At 40.7% G+C, this 15199-nt stretch overlaps 1 protein-coding gene across 8 annotated transcripts in view; it reads left to right on the forward strand.

Annotated features, from left to right (window-relative positions):
* Positions 1 to 5505, forward strand: part of LOC128698885 (nucleoporin p58/p45) — a 154516-nt gene extending 149011 nt beyond the window's left edge. For 6 of the 8 annotated variants that reach the window (XR_011392474.1, XM_070089052.1, XM_070089054.1 and 3 more), the window contains one exon: positions 1668 to 5505. Coding sequence is in view for 6 of the 8 variants with exons in the window: in XM_070089052.1 (XP_069945153.1) it covers positions 1668 to 1711 (44 nt within the window). In the remaining 2 variants the exon portion in view is untranslated. The remainder of the gene's footprint in view (positions 1 to 1667) is intronic. The other 2 variants (XR_011392477.1, XM_070089020.1) reach the window with 1 other exon arrangement.
* The last annotated feature ends 9694 nt before the right edge of the window (positions 5506 to 15199 follow it).

Below are 15199 nucleotides of genomic sequence, written 5' to 3' on the forward strand. Positions count from 1 at the left end.
TATTCGCAGTTTGCTGGACTTGTTTGATAGAATGGAAGATATGTTTCAGAAATTGAGATGATTTTGACTGGTTTTATTACTGAAAATAGCTTGTAATTGAGCTCAAAGTAGCGGAAATGTTCGATTTTTGCCGATGTGCAAGAGTAAGCAAATCACATCACACGTCCAATACACATCAGCTGGTGGGTCTAATGTGAGTTCACAAATGCAATGATATTATTTATACAGTTATTACAATATTGCATAACAGTAAATCTTTTATTTTTTGGTGTGAATAAAAATTCTTTTTGTAAATAAAAAATCAAAGTAGAATTCATCTGTAAAGCCTGGAAATGTAACTAATAAACAAAGGAAATGTTATTTTAGTGCCAGGAATGCCTGCATTGCTTATTTTGGACCCTGTTTTGAATTGGAATATTTTGAACTTTGTGTGAAACTGGCCAAATTACCATTTTTTTATTACTTTATTGGGTGGTTGAAATAACTGATTGGGCGATTTCTTGTGCTCAATAGGTAAAATGGAACACATACTTGCAAAATAGCTAAGAATTTTGTCTAATGGCACAATGTAATTGACCAAAAATAGGACTCAAAGTAGGCAAAATCGCAATACGTAAATATCACTGACACATCAGAAATTTACAACAGCGTAATTTCATAAATTTTTGATCAGATTTTGTACTTTTTGTTTTATTACCTTCAGAAAAAATTCTCAACCATTTCATAAGAAAAAATAAGATTTTTTTTTTTTTTAGTTCTTGGACTCTGTGAGGAATTTTCAGATTGGAGGTCAGGACCCTGAAAAGGTTAATGAACATAACAGTAATTGAAGGTGACTTAGTAAATGCCCAGAAAAAAGACCAGATTGGGGAAATATAGGGTAACCCTATCTCTTTCTTAGAAAAAGAAATACTATTTCTGCCACTTCCGAGGCTTTTTTCAAGCCATTTCCTGTCTGAAACTGATGAAAATCACCTTCATTTTGCTAATGAGACTTTTTGGTCTATCAGTTGGCGCCAAGAAAAAGCCAATAAAACCATGAAGATCAACTTAGAAAGTGCTCCAAAGTCAATATTTTTACTCAAACATATGCTGGAGTTAGCCATTTCCAATTATCCACTGCATAGAGCAAGTTTTTTTTTTTATACAGTATTGTACACACCCACTGCACAGACCCATTCTGTCTTTTGAGGCCCAGGTTTACCACTCTCAACAAATTTGAGGGAGCTCTGAATTATTCGTCAATCTACAACAGCGCCACAAGCCTCAGTCATGTAGATCTATGGATCTATGTGAGAGAGAGAGGAAGAATTAATGTTTTTATATGTAACTTTTTTTTTTTTTTACTAAAAAGCTGACTACCATCTCATTTCAGAGCTATTCTAATGTGTATTTATAGTTTTTTTAATGTTTGTTAAATAAAATAACATTAAAGTGTGACCAGTAAGTTTTTGTATATTGTTTTTCATTTGTTTTTGGTCAAGCTGTTTAATGATTAAGTACAATAAAACTACAGAGTATATTCCGGTCGTTATATTAATTAATGTGGTAGTTCGTAATATATAATGGGATAACTTATGTGGTAAGTAGCGGTTATTGATCGTATTGGTTTTAATAGCCAAATTTGTTTTAATAGTTAATAATTCTTTATTTGTATATTTTCTCAGCAGGTGATGAAGACGCAGATGGACGACGCAAGAGGCGGCTGTAACAGCACTCTGAAGGTTTTGACTGTATGCTTAAACAGTGAAGGAAAATATGGAATAAATTACTATTTTAAAAGAATACAATTGCTCGTAAACAAACAGTGATATCGAGGTACTGTTTGTACTTTATTATACAATGCCTTTTTGCTCTGGTATGCAAGTAAACAGAATCCCTTATCTGAAGTATGAAACTGTGTTACTGTATACATGCTGTAAGTAAAAGACACATACATTCATCAAGATATTTACTAATGTAATGTTTTGCCACTTGTGTTGCAGTGCTTTCTTAGTAACATTAAATATGTTGATCAGTGCATGTTTGTCTTTCACTTATAACTTGTCAGTATTGCCATGCCAGTTATATCTCTGAAGATTCTGTTTAAGTACTGTATTTACTCTCATATAAGATGATTTGAAGTGTGGTCTAAAAATTCTCACTCTCTAATGTGGTTGAAGTAAAAATATATTGCCAAGTATAATGCAGCCTCTTCTCACTTAACGACTTCCTCGTTTACCAACCACTCTGACTTACGACCAGCTGTCCAACCAGTGTGCAAACCTAAATATTGTATATAAGAACTCCTTTCCTCTATTCTGTTTATTACAGTATACAGTAAACTACTGTTTAAACATTCAACATCTTTCCAAAAGATATCAGAAACACAGCTGGAACAAGTGAAGAAGCCTTCAAGAGGAAACTGGACAAGTATCTTTACCCGGTGCCAGATCAACCAGGCTGTGATGGATATATGGGGTAGTGGGCCTCCAGCAGCAACAGCTTGGTTGACCAGGCAAGCATCAGACGAGCCTGGCCCATGGCCAGGCTCAGAGAGTAGAAAAACTCTTGAAACTCTTCAAAGGTAAAGGTATATCAAGGGTACCAGAAATGTTATAAATAGTGCAAAGGTGACATTAAAAAAATATCTAAAGATGGTTGACTCAAACCCACTACCAGTATAGTGTGCTCCTCGCTTAATGATCAATTCGCTTACCGACTTACTCTTAGGAACAGAACCTCATCATTTAGTGAGGAGAGGCTGTACTTGTAAAGTTTTTGATGTGTCTTGGAAGAGCAGATTTTAAAAAATGAAAATAACAGTTTTAAAGACATTTTCTGTATGTAGTCAGTACAGTATATACTTTTATTTATAGTGATCGCTTTGTCGACATATATGCATAAATATTGTCAGTGGCAATAGCAGTAACAGGTGCTGCTAATGTTTTCAGTAACAAAGCTATCATGGTAGTGTGTTGCCAGATATTTCTCTTGAGCCAGGTAGTACAATTTGTTAAGCTACCTTCCCTCCCATATTTGTCTTCAAATGGGATAGCAACTGTTGTGTATAGCCAGCATGTACAGTTATTTGCATAAAGTAAAATGCTGTTTATCTTGGCATTTAGTGAAAAAATAAGTAGGGGTATCTAGCTTCTAGCCTAACTTGTCCTTTAACTCTAGATAATTGATGAGTCCCTCTGTCTTGTCTGTGTTAATTCATTGTTTCACAGTATTTGTTTTTGCTTATTTTTATTTTCCCTAATGTCTTTTTCAAGTAACCAAAGAACCCAAAATGACTGCCAAAATTTAAGGTAACAGTAATTAATTTTTTATCTAGCAACACTGAGCATTCAAACATTAGGGAGTGTGAGCCTGTGTCTTTTTTTTTCTAGAATTGGAAGTCAATAAAAAGGTGTATGATTTTTTTTTTTTTTAACAAGTCGGCCGTCTCCCACCAAGGCAGGGTGACCCAAAAAAGAAAGAAAATCCCCAAAAAGAAAATACTTTCATCATCATTCAACACTTTCACCTCACACATAATCACTGTTTTTGCAGAAGTGCTCAGAACACAACAGCTTAGAAGCATATACCTATAAAGATACACAACATATCCCTCCCAACTGCTAATATCCCGAACTCTTCCTTTAGAGTGCAGGCATTGTACTTCCCATTTCCAGGACTCAAGTCCGGCTATATAAAAATAACCGGTTTCCCTGAATCCCTTCACTAAATATTACCCTGCTCACACTCCAACAGATCGTCAGGTCCCAAATACCATTCGTCTCCATTCACTCCTATCTAACACTCACGCACGCTTGCTGGAAGTCCAAGCCCCTCGCCCACAAAACCTCCTTTACCCCCTCCCTCCAACCTTTTCGAGGATGACCCCTACCCCATCTTCCTTCCCCTACAGATTTATACGCTCTCCATGTCATTCTACTTTGATCCATTCTCTCTAAATGACCAAACCACCTCAACAACCCCTCTTCAGCCCTCTGACTAATACTTTTATTAACTCCACACCTCCTAATTTCCACACTCTGAATTTTGTGCATAATATTTACACCACACATTGCCCTTAGACAGGACATCTCCACTGCCTCCAACCACCTCCTCGCTGCAGCATTTACAACCCAAGCATCACACCCATTTAAGAGTGTTGGTACTACTATACTTTCATACATTCCCTCATGTGTATGAATATGTATTGCATATTAAGATGGAGTTTGTGAAATTCTGAGACTTGTAAAGAAAATAATATTTATGGTGGTACGACAAGAGCTCCCAGCTACTGGTTCTCTCCATTCATTAGTTATTTGCTTATGTCACAATCTTATTACCTGGAGTTTACCTGGAGAGAGTTCCGGGGGTCAACGCCCCCGCGGCCCGGTCTGTGACCAGGCCTCCTGGTGAATCAGAGCCTGATCAACCAGGCTGTTACTGCTGGCTGCACGCAAACCAACGTACGAGCCACAGCCCGGCTGATCAGGAACCGACTTTAGGTGCTTGTCCAGTGCCAGCTTGAAGACTGCCAGGGGTCTGTTGGTAATCCCCCTTATGTATGCTGGGAGGCAGTTGAACAGTCTCGGGCCCCTGACACTTATTGTATGGTCTCTTAACGTGCTAGTGACACCCCTGCTTTTCATTGGGGGGATGTTGCATCGTCTGCCAAGTCTTTTGCTTTCGTAGTGAGTGATTTTCGTGTGCAAGTTCGGTACTAGTCCCTCTAGGATTTTCCAGGTGTATATAATCATGTATCTCTCCCGCCTGCGTTCCAGGGAATACAGGTTCAGGAACCTCAAGCGCTCCCAGTAATTGAGGTGTTTTATCTCCGTTATGCGCGCCGTGAAGGTTCTCTGTACATTTTCTAGGTCAGCAATTTCACCTGCCTTGAAAGGTGCTGTTAGTGTGCAGCAATATTCCAGCCTAGATAGAACAAGTGACCTGAAGAGTGTCATCATGGGCTTGGCATCCCTAGTTTTGAAGGTTCTCATTATCCATTCTGTCATTTTTCTAGCAGATGTGATTGATACAATGTTATGGTCCTTGAAGGTGAGATCCTCCGACATGATCACTCCCAGGTCTTTGACGTTGGTGTTTCGCTCTATTTTGTGGCCAGAATTTGTTTTGTACTCTGATGAAGATTTAATTTCCTCGTGTTTACCATATCTGAGTAATTGAAATTTCTCATCGTTGAACTTCATATTGTTTTCTGCAGCCCACTGAAAGATTTGGATTTATTCCTTAACATTGCTGCCACAGTGAAAGATAAATTGTTCAAAAAAGAGTTTTTCTCACTTTTTTGTAAGAAAATATTCTATTCTCTATATTTTCATGATCAATGAACATTGCTTCAGTGTATAGCCCTACTCTTCAATTGATAGGCACTAGTTATCTTAAAACAGCAATTTGACTCTAGGCTCATCTTATGTGCTAACATCTTATATGATTGAAAATACAGTAATACGTATATTTAATCATTTGAGTTTAACTAACTATACAATTAGTAAACCATTTTCAATACTTTTGTTTACTTTAAAACATCCTAACTTTTGCAAATCCTAGTATAAAAATGTAATTTGCTTTTTAGTCCTATAAAACATTTTAACTCATTTTTAAATGTGTGTCTCATCCTAATAAAAATGAAGAAAGTAAACAGAAGGGGACAAGCAGAGTCAACATTAGGACCAACCTATGATTTAATTACATTACAGCAAATTTGTTGAAGTCTAAGACTGAAAGTTAAGAGATCATTATCATCATTAATTGCAGTGTGACTTCACCTATTATAGAAGAGAAACCCATTCTATAATATACAGTCAACTGTCATTTTTTTAAAATGACATCAATCAAAAAAATCATCTAAAATGAACAGAAGAATATATGGGAAAAAATAGTTAACTCTAGCACTCTAATTTTTTTTTTTTAATAGAGCAAATTATCATCTGAGCAGCCTCTTGAGATGATTTCTTCTGAACATTATTTGTTACACTCCTCCATTTTAGGTATCTCAAGATGAAATCCCCCAACAGCAAGATGTTTGGGGAAGGAGTTGGGAGATTTTTCAGAAAGTGGTCAATTTTCAAAAGCTGTTCTGGAATTGCTGGGAAGTTGCATTCAGAGGCTTATATACAATCAAAAAGACAAGGTTTTGATTTTCAATCTTTACTGCCAAAACTTCAACTACGTCACTTGAGGTGTTTAGTAGTTCTGAGCAAATGAGCAAATGCCCCCCCTCCTCACCCCCATTGTTGCCTGTTTAGTCTGTCACACCTGAATAGGTTATAACCTGGAATCTATATTTCATTGTCAAAATGATCCTTTATGCGGGCTTGCGAAAACTGCAAGCATTGCATTTGATTTCGTGAGCAGTCCCTTGATGTAAGGTATTTTGTTGTTTGTTGATGGCTTTAGCCCCTGTATGTTTGCAAAGATAAATGTCGTTATATTGATGGAAATTAGGGGGAATTTGTTTGCTGGCATTATCTGTTGTTCTGGAGTGGAGGCCAAGGACTGCCCCTCTACTCCAGAAGTGTTTTCAGTTGGTGTAGGATTTGTTGCCAGTCTTGTTTCCTGCCTGGCACTAAAAGACGTGTATATATATATATATATATATATATTCTCCATGGGGAAGTGGAACAGAATTCTTCCTCCGTAAGCCATGCGTGTTGTAAGAGGCAACTAAAATGCCGGGGGCAAGGGGCTAGTAACCTCTTCTCCTGTATATATTACTAAATGTAAAAGGAGAAACTTTCGTTTTTCCTTTTGGGCCACCCCGCCTCGGTGGGATACGGCCGGTGTGTTGAAAGAAAGAAAGAGATATATATATATATATACACGTCTTATGCACCACTGTTTCGGACGTATTTATACGCGTAAATTCTAGCGGCTTCAAATCAAGCGGGAGAAAGCTGGTAGGCCTACATGAGAAAGAATGGGTCTGAATGGTGGGTGTGCACCCTGTGAAAAAAATCTGGGACTCAGTGGTGCATTGTGGGAACGCCATCTTGGTAGTCCATTTTCACCATGCCTTGCGGTAAGAAGTACCTCACTCCTCGGTGGATTTGAGGTCTTTTGTTCCCAAGTACAGTGGACCCCCGCTTAACGATCACCTCCCAATGCGACCAATTATGTAAGTGCCTTTGTACGTGTATATTTGGAGGTCTGAAATGGACTAATCTACTTCACAATATTCCTTATGGGAACAAATTCGGTCAGTACTGGCACCTGAACATACTTCTGGAATGAAAAAATATCGTTAACCGGGGGTCCACTGTATTAGCTCGAACAGCGATGGAAGTGTCAGTGAAAGTGAATTCCATGGTTTTCAAGCAGGTGTGACCGAAAACAGTGCCCAAGATAACGTTATTAGTGATGAAAAACCCAGATGACCCACGACCTTCCACCTCTGGTGCTGGGCCGGCTAGTTCATGTTCACCTGTACCAGGACGAAAGAGGAAACTATTTGCCCGTGTACAAGACTCAGATGTGAGCAGTGAAAGTGATAGTGATAGTGATTTCAAAGCTATTGAAAGCAGTTCTAGTTGTGACAGTAAGGGTGAATATTCCCCAGTGAAGCGGCAGTATATACGATGTGGCATGCGGTCTGGTAGTGTGTCATATGCTGTTCCAAGGGGAAGGAGTAAATCTCAGAGCACATCCCATGGCCCTACACCACGACCTGATAGTGAAGATGACGATATTGTTACGATGGGTATGAATGATGTGAGTGAGGAAGCAGGTGGTGGTGGTGATAGTGATTGTGGCATGAGTTACGTGGCACCAGCAGCGGGCCACACTACTACCGACGCTGCTGACTCTGCACAACTACAACCAGCCTCACTCAACCCCACACTCCCACAATAACCACAACCACAACCATGTTTCAATATCCAGAACTCACCAGCAGACTGCATCTGGGATTGACAGCAAGGTGACAAGTTTGTTCCCAGTCCCCATGACTTTGATGAAACACAAAGTGGAATACGGCCATCGTGTACACTTGGGAACAATGCTACTGAACTGGAATTCTTTCAGTTTTTCTTCAATGAACCCCTGATGGACATTATTGTCAGGGAAACCAACACATACTATGAGTACACCATGGCAAATACAGTTCTTTCACCAAGATCACGGCTACACCAGTGGAAAGACACAACTGTAGCAGAGATGTACCTGTTCTTTGCCACAATAATGCTTATGCCACATGTGTATAAGCACACTGTCACCACATACTGGTCAACAGAATGCCTGATTTCAACCCCAGGTTTTAGTGACATAGGAGTAAATCGTTTTTTGATACTGTTACGTATGTTACACTTTTCAGAAAAAACAAGGCCTGACAGAAGCGACAGAAATGTGTTTATGTACCTGAAACAAAAGTGTTGCCTGTATTTTTATCCCTTCAGGAAGCTTGTTATTCACGAGTCTTTGATTTTATTCAAAGGAAGATTCTCATTCAGCCAGTACATACCAAACAAGAGGAAACGCTTTGGTACAAAGTTATTTGTACTGTGTGATTGCAAAAGTGGTCTCATTTTGGATATCATTGTGTACACTGGCAGTAATACATTGAGAGATACCAGGAAGTTATTGGGTATCTGGTGATGTGGTTCGAACAATGATGGAACCATATCTTGGTAAGGGGCATATATTATATACTGATAACTAGTACACAACCCCCATACTCAGTGATTTCTTGCGAGTGAACATGACATGCGTGTGTGGCACAGTGCGTGGTAATTGTGAGCATATGCCAAGGTTCAACGCTGGCACTCGCAGAGGTGAGGTGCAGGCCTTTGCTGCTAATGACATCATGGCATTTCGGTGGCATGACAAGCGTGATGTCACCTTCTTGACATCAGTTCACCGAAACGAAATGGCACAAACTGGCAGGCACAATAGAAAGACCAATGAACCCATTCTAAAACCTGTAGCTGTCATGGACTACAACCTCAATATGTGCTTAGTGGACAAATGTGACATGCAGATTGGGTTTGCTGATTGTGTATGCAAGAGTTATAAGTGGTATATAAAACTTTTTTTCCATCTTCTTGATATTTCCATGCTAAATGCTTATATACAAGTTGAGGACCAACAACAAACCAAAATACGGTGAATTTCGTTTGTCAGTAATCAGACAAATAATCGTCCAGTACCAAGGAGCAATGCCCACAGACCAGCGCCCACAAAATTACCAACACATGCCATCTTGTTTGAGGTCTGGTAATCACTACCCCATACAACTGCCTCCTACTGCTTTCAAGAAAAGTGCTCAGAAGAGGTGTTTTGTATGTGGACATACCACAAAAAGCCCACAAACACACAGAGACACTCATTTTATGTGTGAGGAGTGTCAAGTACCACTCTGCATATACCCATGTTTCAAAGAGTTCCACAAGCTGCAGCAGTTCTAGGAAAGTGTTCAGTGACTGTACATATGTATATATATTATGGAGCAATAGTAATAAACAATGTTTTGTATTGTTTGTGTAAACAAGTTTTATACACAATCTAATAGTGATAATGTTTGTTCCGTTATTGTGTTGTAAACAATGAGTGTATATTTGAACAATGCACCTTACTTTGGTCTCACAGGAAAAAACTAAGTGCATTAGAGAATGGAAGAGGTATAGAAGGCAAAGGACCCAGGAAAGAAGGAGATCAGTCGAAGAGCCAGAAACGAATATGCACAGATAAGGAGGGAGGCCGAGCGACAGTACAAAAATGACAGCATCGAAAGCCAAGTCTGACCCGAAACTGCTGTTTAGCCACATTAGGAGAAAGACGACAGTCAAAGACCAGGTGATCAGGCTGAGGAAAGAAGGTGGGGAACTCACAAGAAACGATCAAGAGGTATGCGAGGAGCTCAACAGGAGATTTAAGGAAGTATTCACAGTGGAGACAGGAAGGACTCTGGGAAGATAGGACAGAGGGGGACACCAACAGGGAATAGACCAACAGGTGCTGGACGATATGCACACAACTGAGGAGAAGAAGCTGCTAAGCAACCTTGATACCTCAAAGGCAATGGGAACAGACAACATCTCCCCGTGGGTCCTCAGGAAGGGAGCAGTTATACTGTGTGTGCCATTAATCACAATCTTCAACACATCCCTTGAAACTGAGCAACTACCTGAGGTATGGAAGACCACAAATGTAGTTCCCATTTTCAAAAAGGAGACAGAAAAGAGGCACTAAATTACAGACCAGTGTCACTGACCTGTATAGTATGCAAAGTCATGGAGAAGATTATCAGGAGGAGAGTGGTGGAGCACCTGGAACGGAACAAGATCATAAAAGATAACCAGCACGGATTCATGGAAGGTAAATCCTGTGTCACAAACCTTCTGGAGTTCTATGACAAAGTTACAGAAGTGTGACACAAGAGAGAGTGGGGTGGGTTGATTGCATTTTCTTGGACTGCAAGAAGGCCTTCGACACAGTTTTTCACAAGCGACTAGTGCAGAAACTAGAGGATCAGGTGCGTATAACAGGAAGGGCACTGCAATGGATCAGAGAATATCTGACGGAGGCAACAACGAGTCATGGTACGGGATGAGGTATCACAGTGGGCACCTGTGACGAGCAGGGTCCCACAGGGGTCGGTCCTATGACCAGTGCTATTTCTGGTATATGTGAATGACATGATGGAAGGGATAGACTCAGAGGTGTCCCTGTTCACAGATGCTGTGAAGTTAATGAGGAGAATTAAATCAGATGAGGACCAGGCAGGACTTCAAAGAGACCTGGACAGGCTGGACACATGGTCCAGCAACTGGCTTCTTGAATTCAACCCTGCCGAATGCAAAGTCATGAAGATCGGAGAAGGGCAAAGAAGACCGCAGAGTATAGACTAGGTGGCCAAGGACTGCAAGCCTCACTCAAGGAGAAAGATCTTGGGGTGACCATAACACCAAGCATGTCTCCGGAGGCACACAACCAGATAACTGCTGCAGCATACGGGTACCTGGCAAACCTGAGAATAGCGTTCCGATACCTTAGTAAGGAATCGTTCAAGACACTGTACACTGTGTACATCAGGCCCATACTGGAGTATGCAGCAACAGTTAGGAACCCACACCTGGTCAAACACATCAAGAAATTAGAGTGCAAAGGTTTGCAACAAGGCTAGTTCCGGAGCTCAGGAGTATGTCCTACGAACAAAGGTTGAGGGAAATCGGACTGATGACATTGAAGGACAGGCAGGTCAGGGGAGACATGACAACAACATACAAAATACTGCATGGAATAGATAAGGTAGACAGACAGGTTGTTCCAGAGAGGGGACACAGAAACAAGGGGTCACAATTGGAAGCTGAAGACTCAGACGGGTCAGAGGGATGTTAGGAAGTATTTCTCCAGTCATAGAGTCGTCAGGAAGTGGAATAGCCTAACAAGGGATGTAGTGGAGGCAGGAACCATACACAGCTTTAAGACGAGGTATAACAAAGCTCTGGAAGCAGAGAGAGAGAGGACCTAGTGGCGATCAGTGAAGAGGTGGGGCCAGGAGCTGAGTCTCGACCCCTGCAACCACAATTAGATGAGTACAGGCCACACAAGTTACTTAGAAAAGAAAAATATTGGAAAATACAAGAAACCTTCGAATTGGAGTAAATAAAAGAATATCAGGTGGGCGGCATTCACCACTGTTGCCATACGCTGTTCATTTTCTGCGAACTTTGTGCCTCTATTTCTCGGTAAGTACTGGTGGCAAAAAAAAATTTTGGGCTTAAAACACTCAGTAAAATAATCCTTACATTTTGGTAAGAAAAAATCATTTTTTTTTTTTTCGAATATTTTGCGACATAGAATGAGTTTCAGAAAAGGGGCCTATGACAGTCAAAGGGTTAATTCAATTCAATTCAAAGTTTATTCTCTATAAGGATTACAATGCTGAATTTTCAGAATTTGGTTATTGTGTGGTTTACATGTAGTTAAATAATGATTACAGAGTGTACCACTAGAACACCTAGCATGGCTAGGCATTTCGGGCAGACTTAGTTTAATTCTTTATTTTAAAATATTACAAATTATGAGGTAAGTTGGTATTATGGCTAAGTGACTAAATACTAGTTTGTGAGTTTAGCAATGTGAATGCTTTTGTTTTGGCACAGTACATAGTTTCAGTATTGGAGTATCATAGGATTCATTATTTTAAGATTGAGATTAATATTTCTGTTTATGGTCAAATGGGTGAGTGAGTGTAAGTGTGAACCACCAGGTGGTATTCGTGTAGTTAGTTGATGAGGTGTATCAGGGAGATAAGATGTTTTCTAATGGTAGTTTTGAAGGTGATGAATGTGTCTGCAGTTCTAGAGTTCTCAGGTAGGGTGTTCCAGATTTTAGGGCCTTTGGCATACATTGAATTTTTGTAAAGGTTTAGTCGGACACGGGGAATGTCGTAGAGATGTTTGTGTCTGGTGTTATGCCTGTGGGTTCTGTCACAACTATCAAGAAAGCATTTTAGGTCAAGGTTGATATTGGAGTTTAAGGTCCTGTAGATGTAGATTGCACAGTAGTAAGTGTGGATGTACTGAACAGGGAGTAAGTTTAGATCTATGAAGAGTGGGGGGTGTGTTGCCAGGGATGGGATTTAGTGATTATTCTTACTGCAGCTTTTTGTTGGGTTATTATTGGCTTTAGATGTGTTGCTGCAGTTGATCCCCAAGCACAAATAGCATAGGTGAGGTATGGATAAATGAGTGGTATAGTGTGAGAAAGGCATTTTGCGGCACGTAGTATCGTATCTTGGAGAGGATCCCAACCGTTTTGGATACTTTTTTGGTTATGTGTTGGATATGGGTGCTGAAATTCAGGTTGTTGTCAAGGTATAGGCCTAGGAATTTGCCCTCATTATGTCTGGTAATTAGAGTGTTGTCGATCTTAATGTTAATTTGTGCATCTCCTGCTCTGCTACCAAACATAATATAGTAGGTTTTGTCAGTGTTAAGCGTAAGTTTATTGGCTGTCATCCAAGTCGATATTTTGATCAGCTCCTCGTTAACAATGGTGTTGAGGGTGGCAAGATTAGGGTGAGAGATGACATAAGTCGTGTTGTCAGCAAAGAGAATGGGTTTCAGGTGTTGGGATACGTTTGGAAGATCATTGATGTATATGAGGAAGAGCAGGGGACCAAGGACACTTCCCTGCGGAACTCCAGTATCAAGTGGCCGTGTTGTTGATGCTGTGTCTTTAATGGTGACATACTGATACCTATTAGTAAGGTAAGATTTGAAATAAGCAAGCGCATGGCCTCTTATACCGTAATGGTCAAGTTTGTGGAGTAGGATGTCGTGGTCTACTGTGTCAAAAGCTTTTCTTAGGTCAAAAATTCCTAGTGGATAATGGAGTGATGAGTGACACATTTCAGGGTGAAATAAGTTACAAGAAGAGGAGCTACACCCTCCTGTTATCATGTGGGTGTGGCATTTTGGGGGATGGTTAAAAGTGCATGTCCCACCTGTTTTTCCAGATATACCATGCCCAAGGCATAGAATTCGCACAGATTGAATTTTTGTTTGCCAGGAATTTTTGTGGCTGTGTTCCCTACTGGTGCCTTTTTTTTTTTTTTTTTTTTCCCCACTGCCTACAGCCCCTGTACAGACATCAGTGCTTCCACCAGTTTTTACTGACAATGTAGCAACACTATTCCCCTAGGCATCATTCTCTCTTGTTCCATCTACAGCAGTATTGTTACTTTGTACCTCTGGAAATTATATAACATTGTCTTTAACTGTTTCATCACCAGGGCCACTATCTCCATTTGGTGCACTGTCCTGGACAACACCATCCCCATTTTGTGCACTGTGTTCCAGGACAACACCAGCATCCTCTGATGCGCTGTCCTCCAAAACAGCACCATCTGACACACCCATTTTCCCAGCTGTTATACAAAAACTGTCATTTTTTCAAAGAAGAATATTTTGTTGGTGTTCTTGGCTTTTAATATAGATGTAATTTTCTCCCACAGGTGTATCTCACTTGGGCAGACCCATAAATATTTTCCTGATTTTATATCAATAGTGGTTGCTGGTTTAAAGTTCCTGCATAACCTATGGAACCATTTACCACAGAGACTGCATGCAATCCAAGCATGACTCCATTTGTTACCTGTTCTGCAGACTACACAGATTTTCATGATGGTGGTCATTTACAACTGGCACACTTGACAACTCTCCTAGCTAGCTAGTGGAAAGGACCACTGACCACTGAGTGGTCAGTGGTCGTGACCACTGGGTCCTGAGCTGCTTTGGGGATTAGTGTGAAGGGTTACAAAGCCATGGCTTGCTTCTAGAGTGTTTAAAAATCTGAGGTTGGAGTGTAGGAGGAGGAGGTGGTCCTGCTTCTCCAGGAGCAAATTAGAAGGCTGAATTTTCACCTCAGTGGGTTTGGGAGTGAAAGGTGGCTGGAGTGGTTGAAGGGAATGAGGCTACCAGCAGTGAGGTGCAATCTGTCACTGCAAGGAGGCTGAAGGTGGGGAGGACGAAAAAGCTACCAGCAGTGAGGTGCAGTCCAGCACCACGTCCAGTAATTTGGAGAGTGGCAGCCACTTTAAGTGGCAAGTGGTTCACAATTCAGGAAGAAGGAAGATAAGGAAGGTTAACAGAGAAGATGTGAAGGTAGGAAATTGATTCTCTGTTCTCCAGGATGAGTGTACTTCAGTGGTTAATAAGATTAAAGGCACCACTGACTCCCCTGCTTATCAAGGTAAGAATGTTCTGATTGTAGGAGATTCTCAGGTTAGATGTATGGACCATACTTTTTGTAACAGAGATAGGAAGGTCTGACAGAGGGTGTGCCTCCCAGGAGCTGGTGTTGGTGACATAGCAGGTTGAATAATAATATGTCAGGCAATGGGAACATTCAATGTCTGATGCTTGCCTGGTCAACCAGGCTGTTACTGGTAGAAGCCCACTGCCCCACATATCCATCACAGCCTGGTTGATCTGGCACCTGGTAAAGATACTTGTCCAGTTTCCTCTTGAAGGCTTCTACACTTGTTCCAGCCGTGTTAGTGCTGGTGGAAATGACATTGGGAAGGGCAGGAGACAGGAGCTGCTAGATAAGTACGGGTCAGCCATAGTAGTAGTCAGGTCTAGGGCAGGGATCCCAATCATATGTAGCATTTTGCCTAGAAAGGGAATGGGTAATGAATGGATGTCTAAGGCAATTGGTATAAATTGCTGGCTAGACAGGTACTGCAAGGAACTTGCAG

The sequence above is a fragment of the Cherax quadricarinatus genome, chromosome 2 (assembly GCF_038502225.1).
Source record: "Cherax quadricarinatus isolate ZL_2023a chromosome 2, ASM3850222v1, whole genome shotgun sequence".
Taxonomy (NCBI): domain Eukaryota; kingdom Metazoa; phylum Arthropoda; class Malacostraca; order Decapoda; family Parastacidae; genus Cherax; species Cherax quadricarinatus.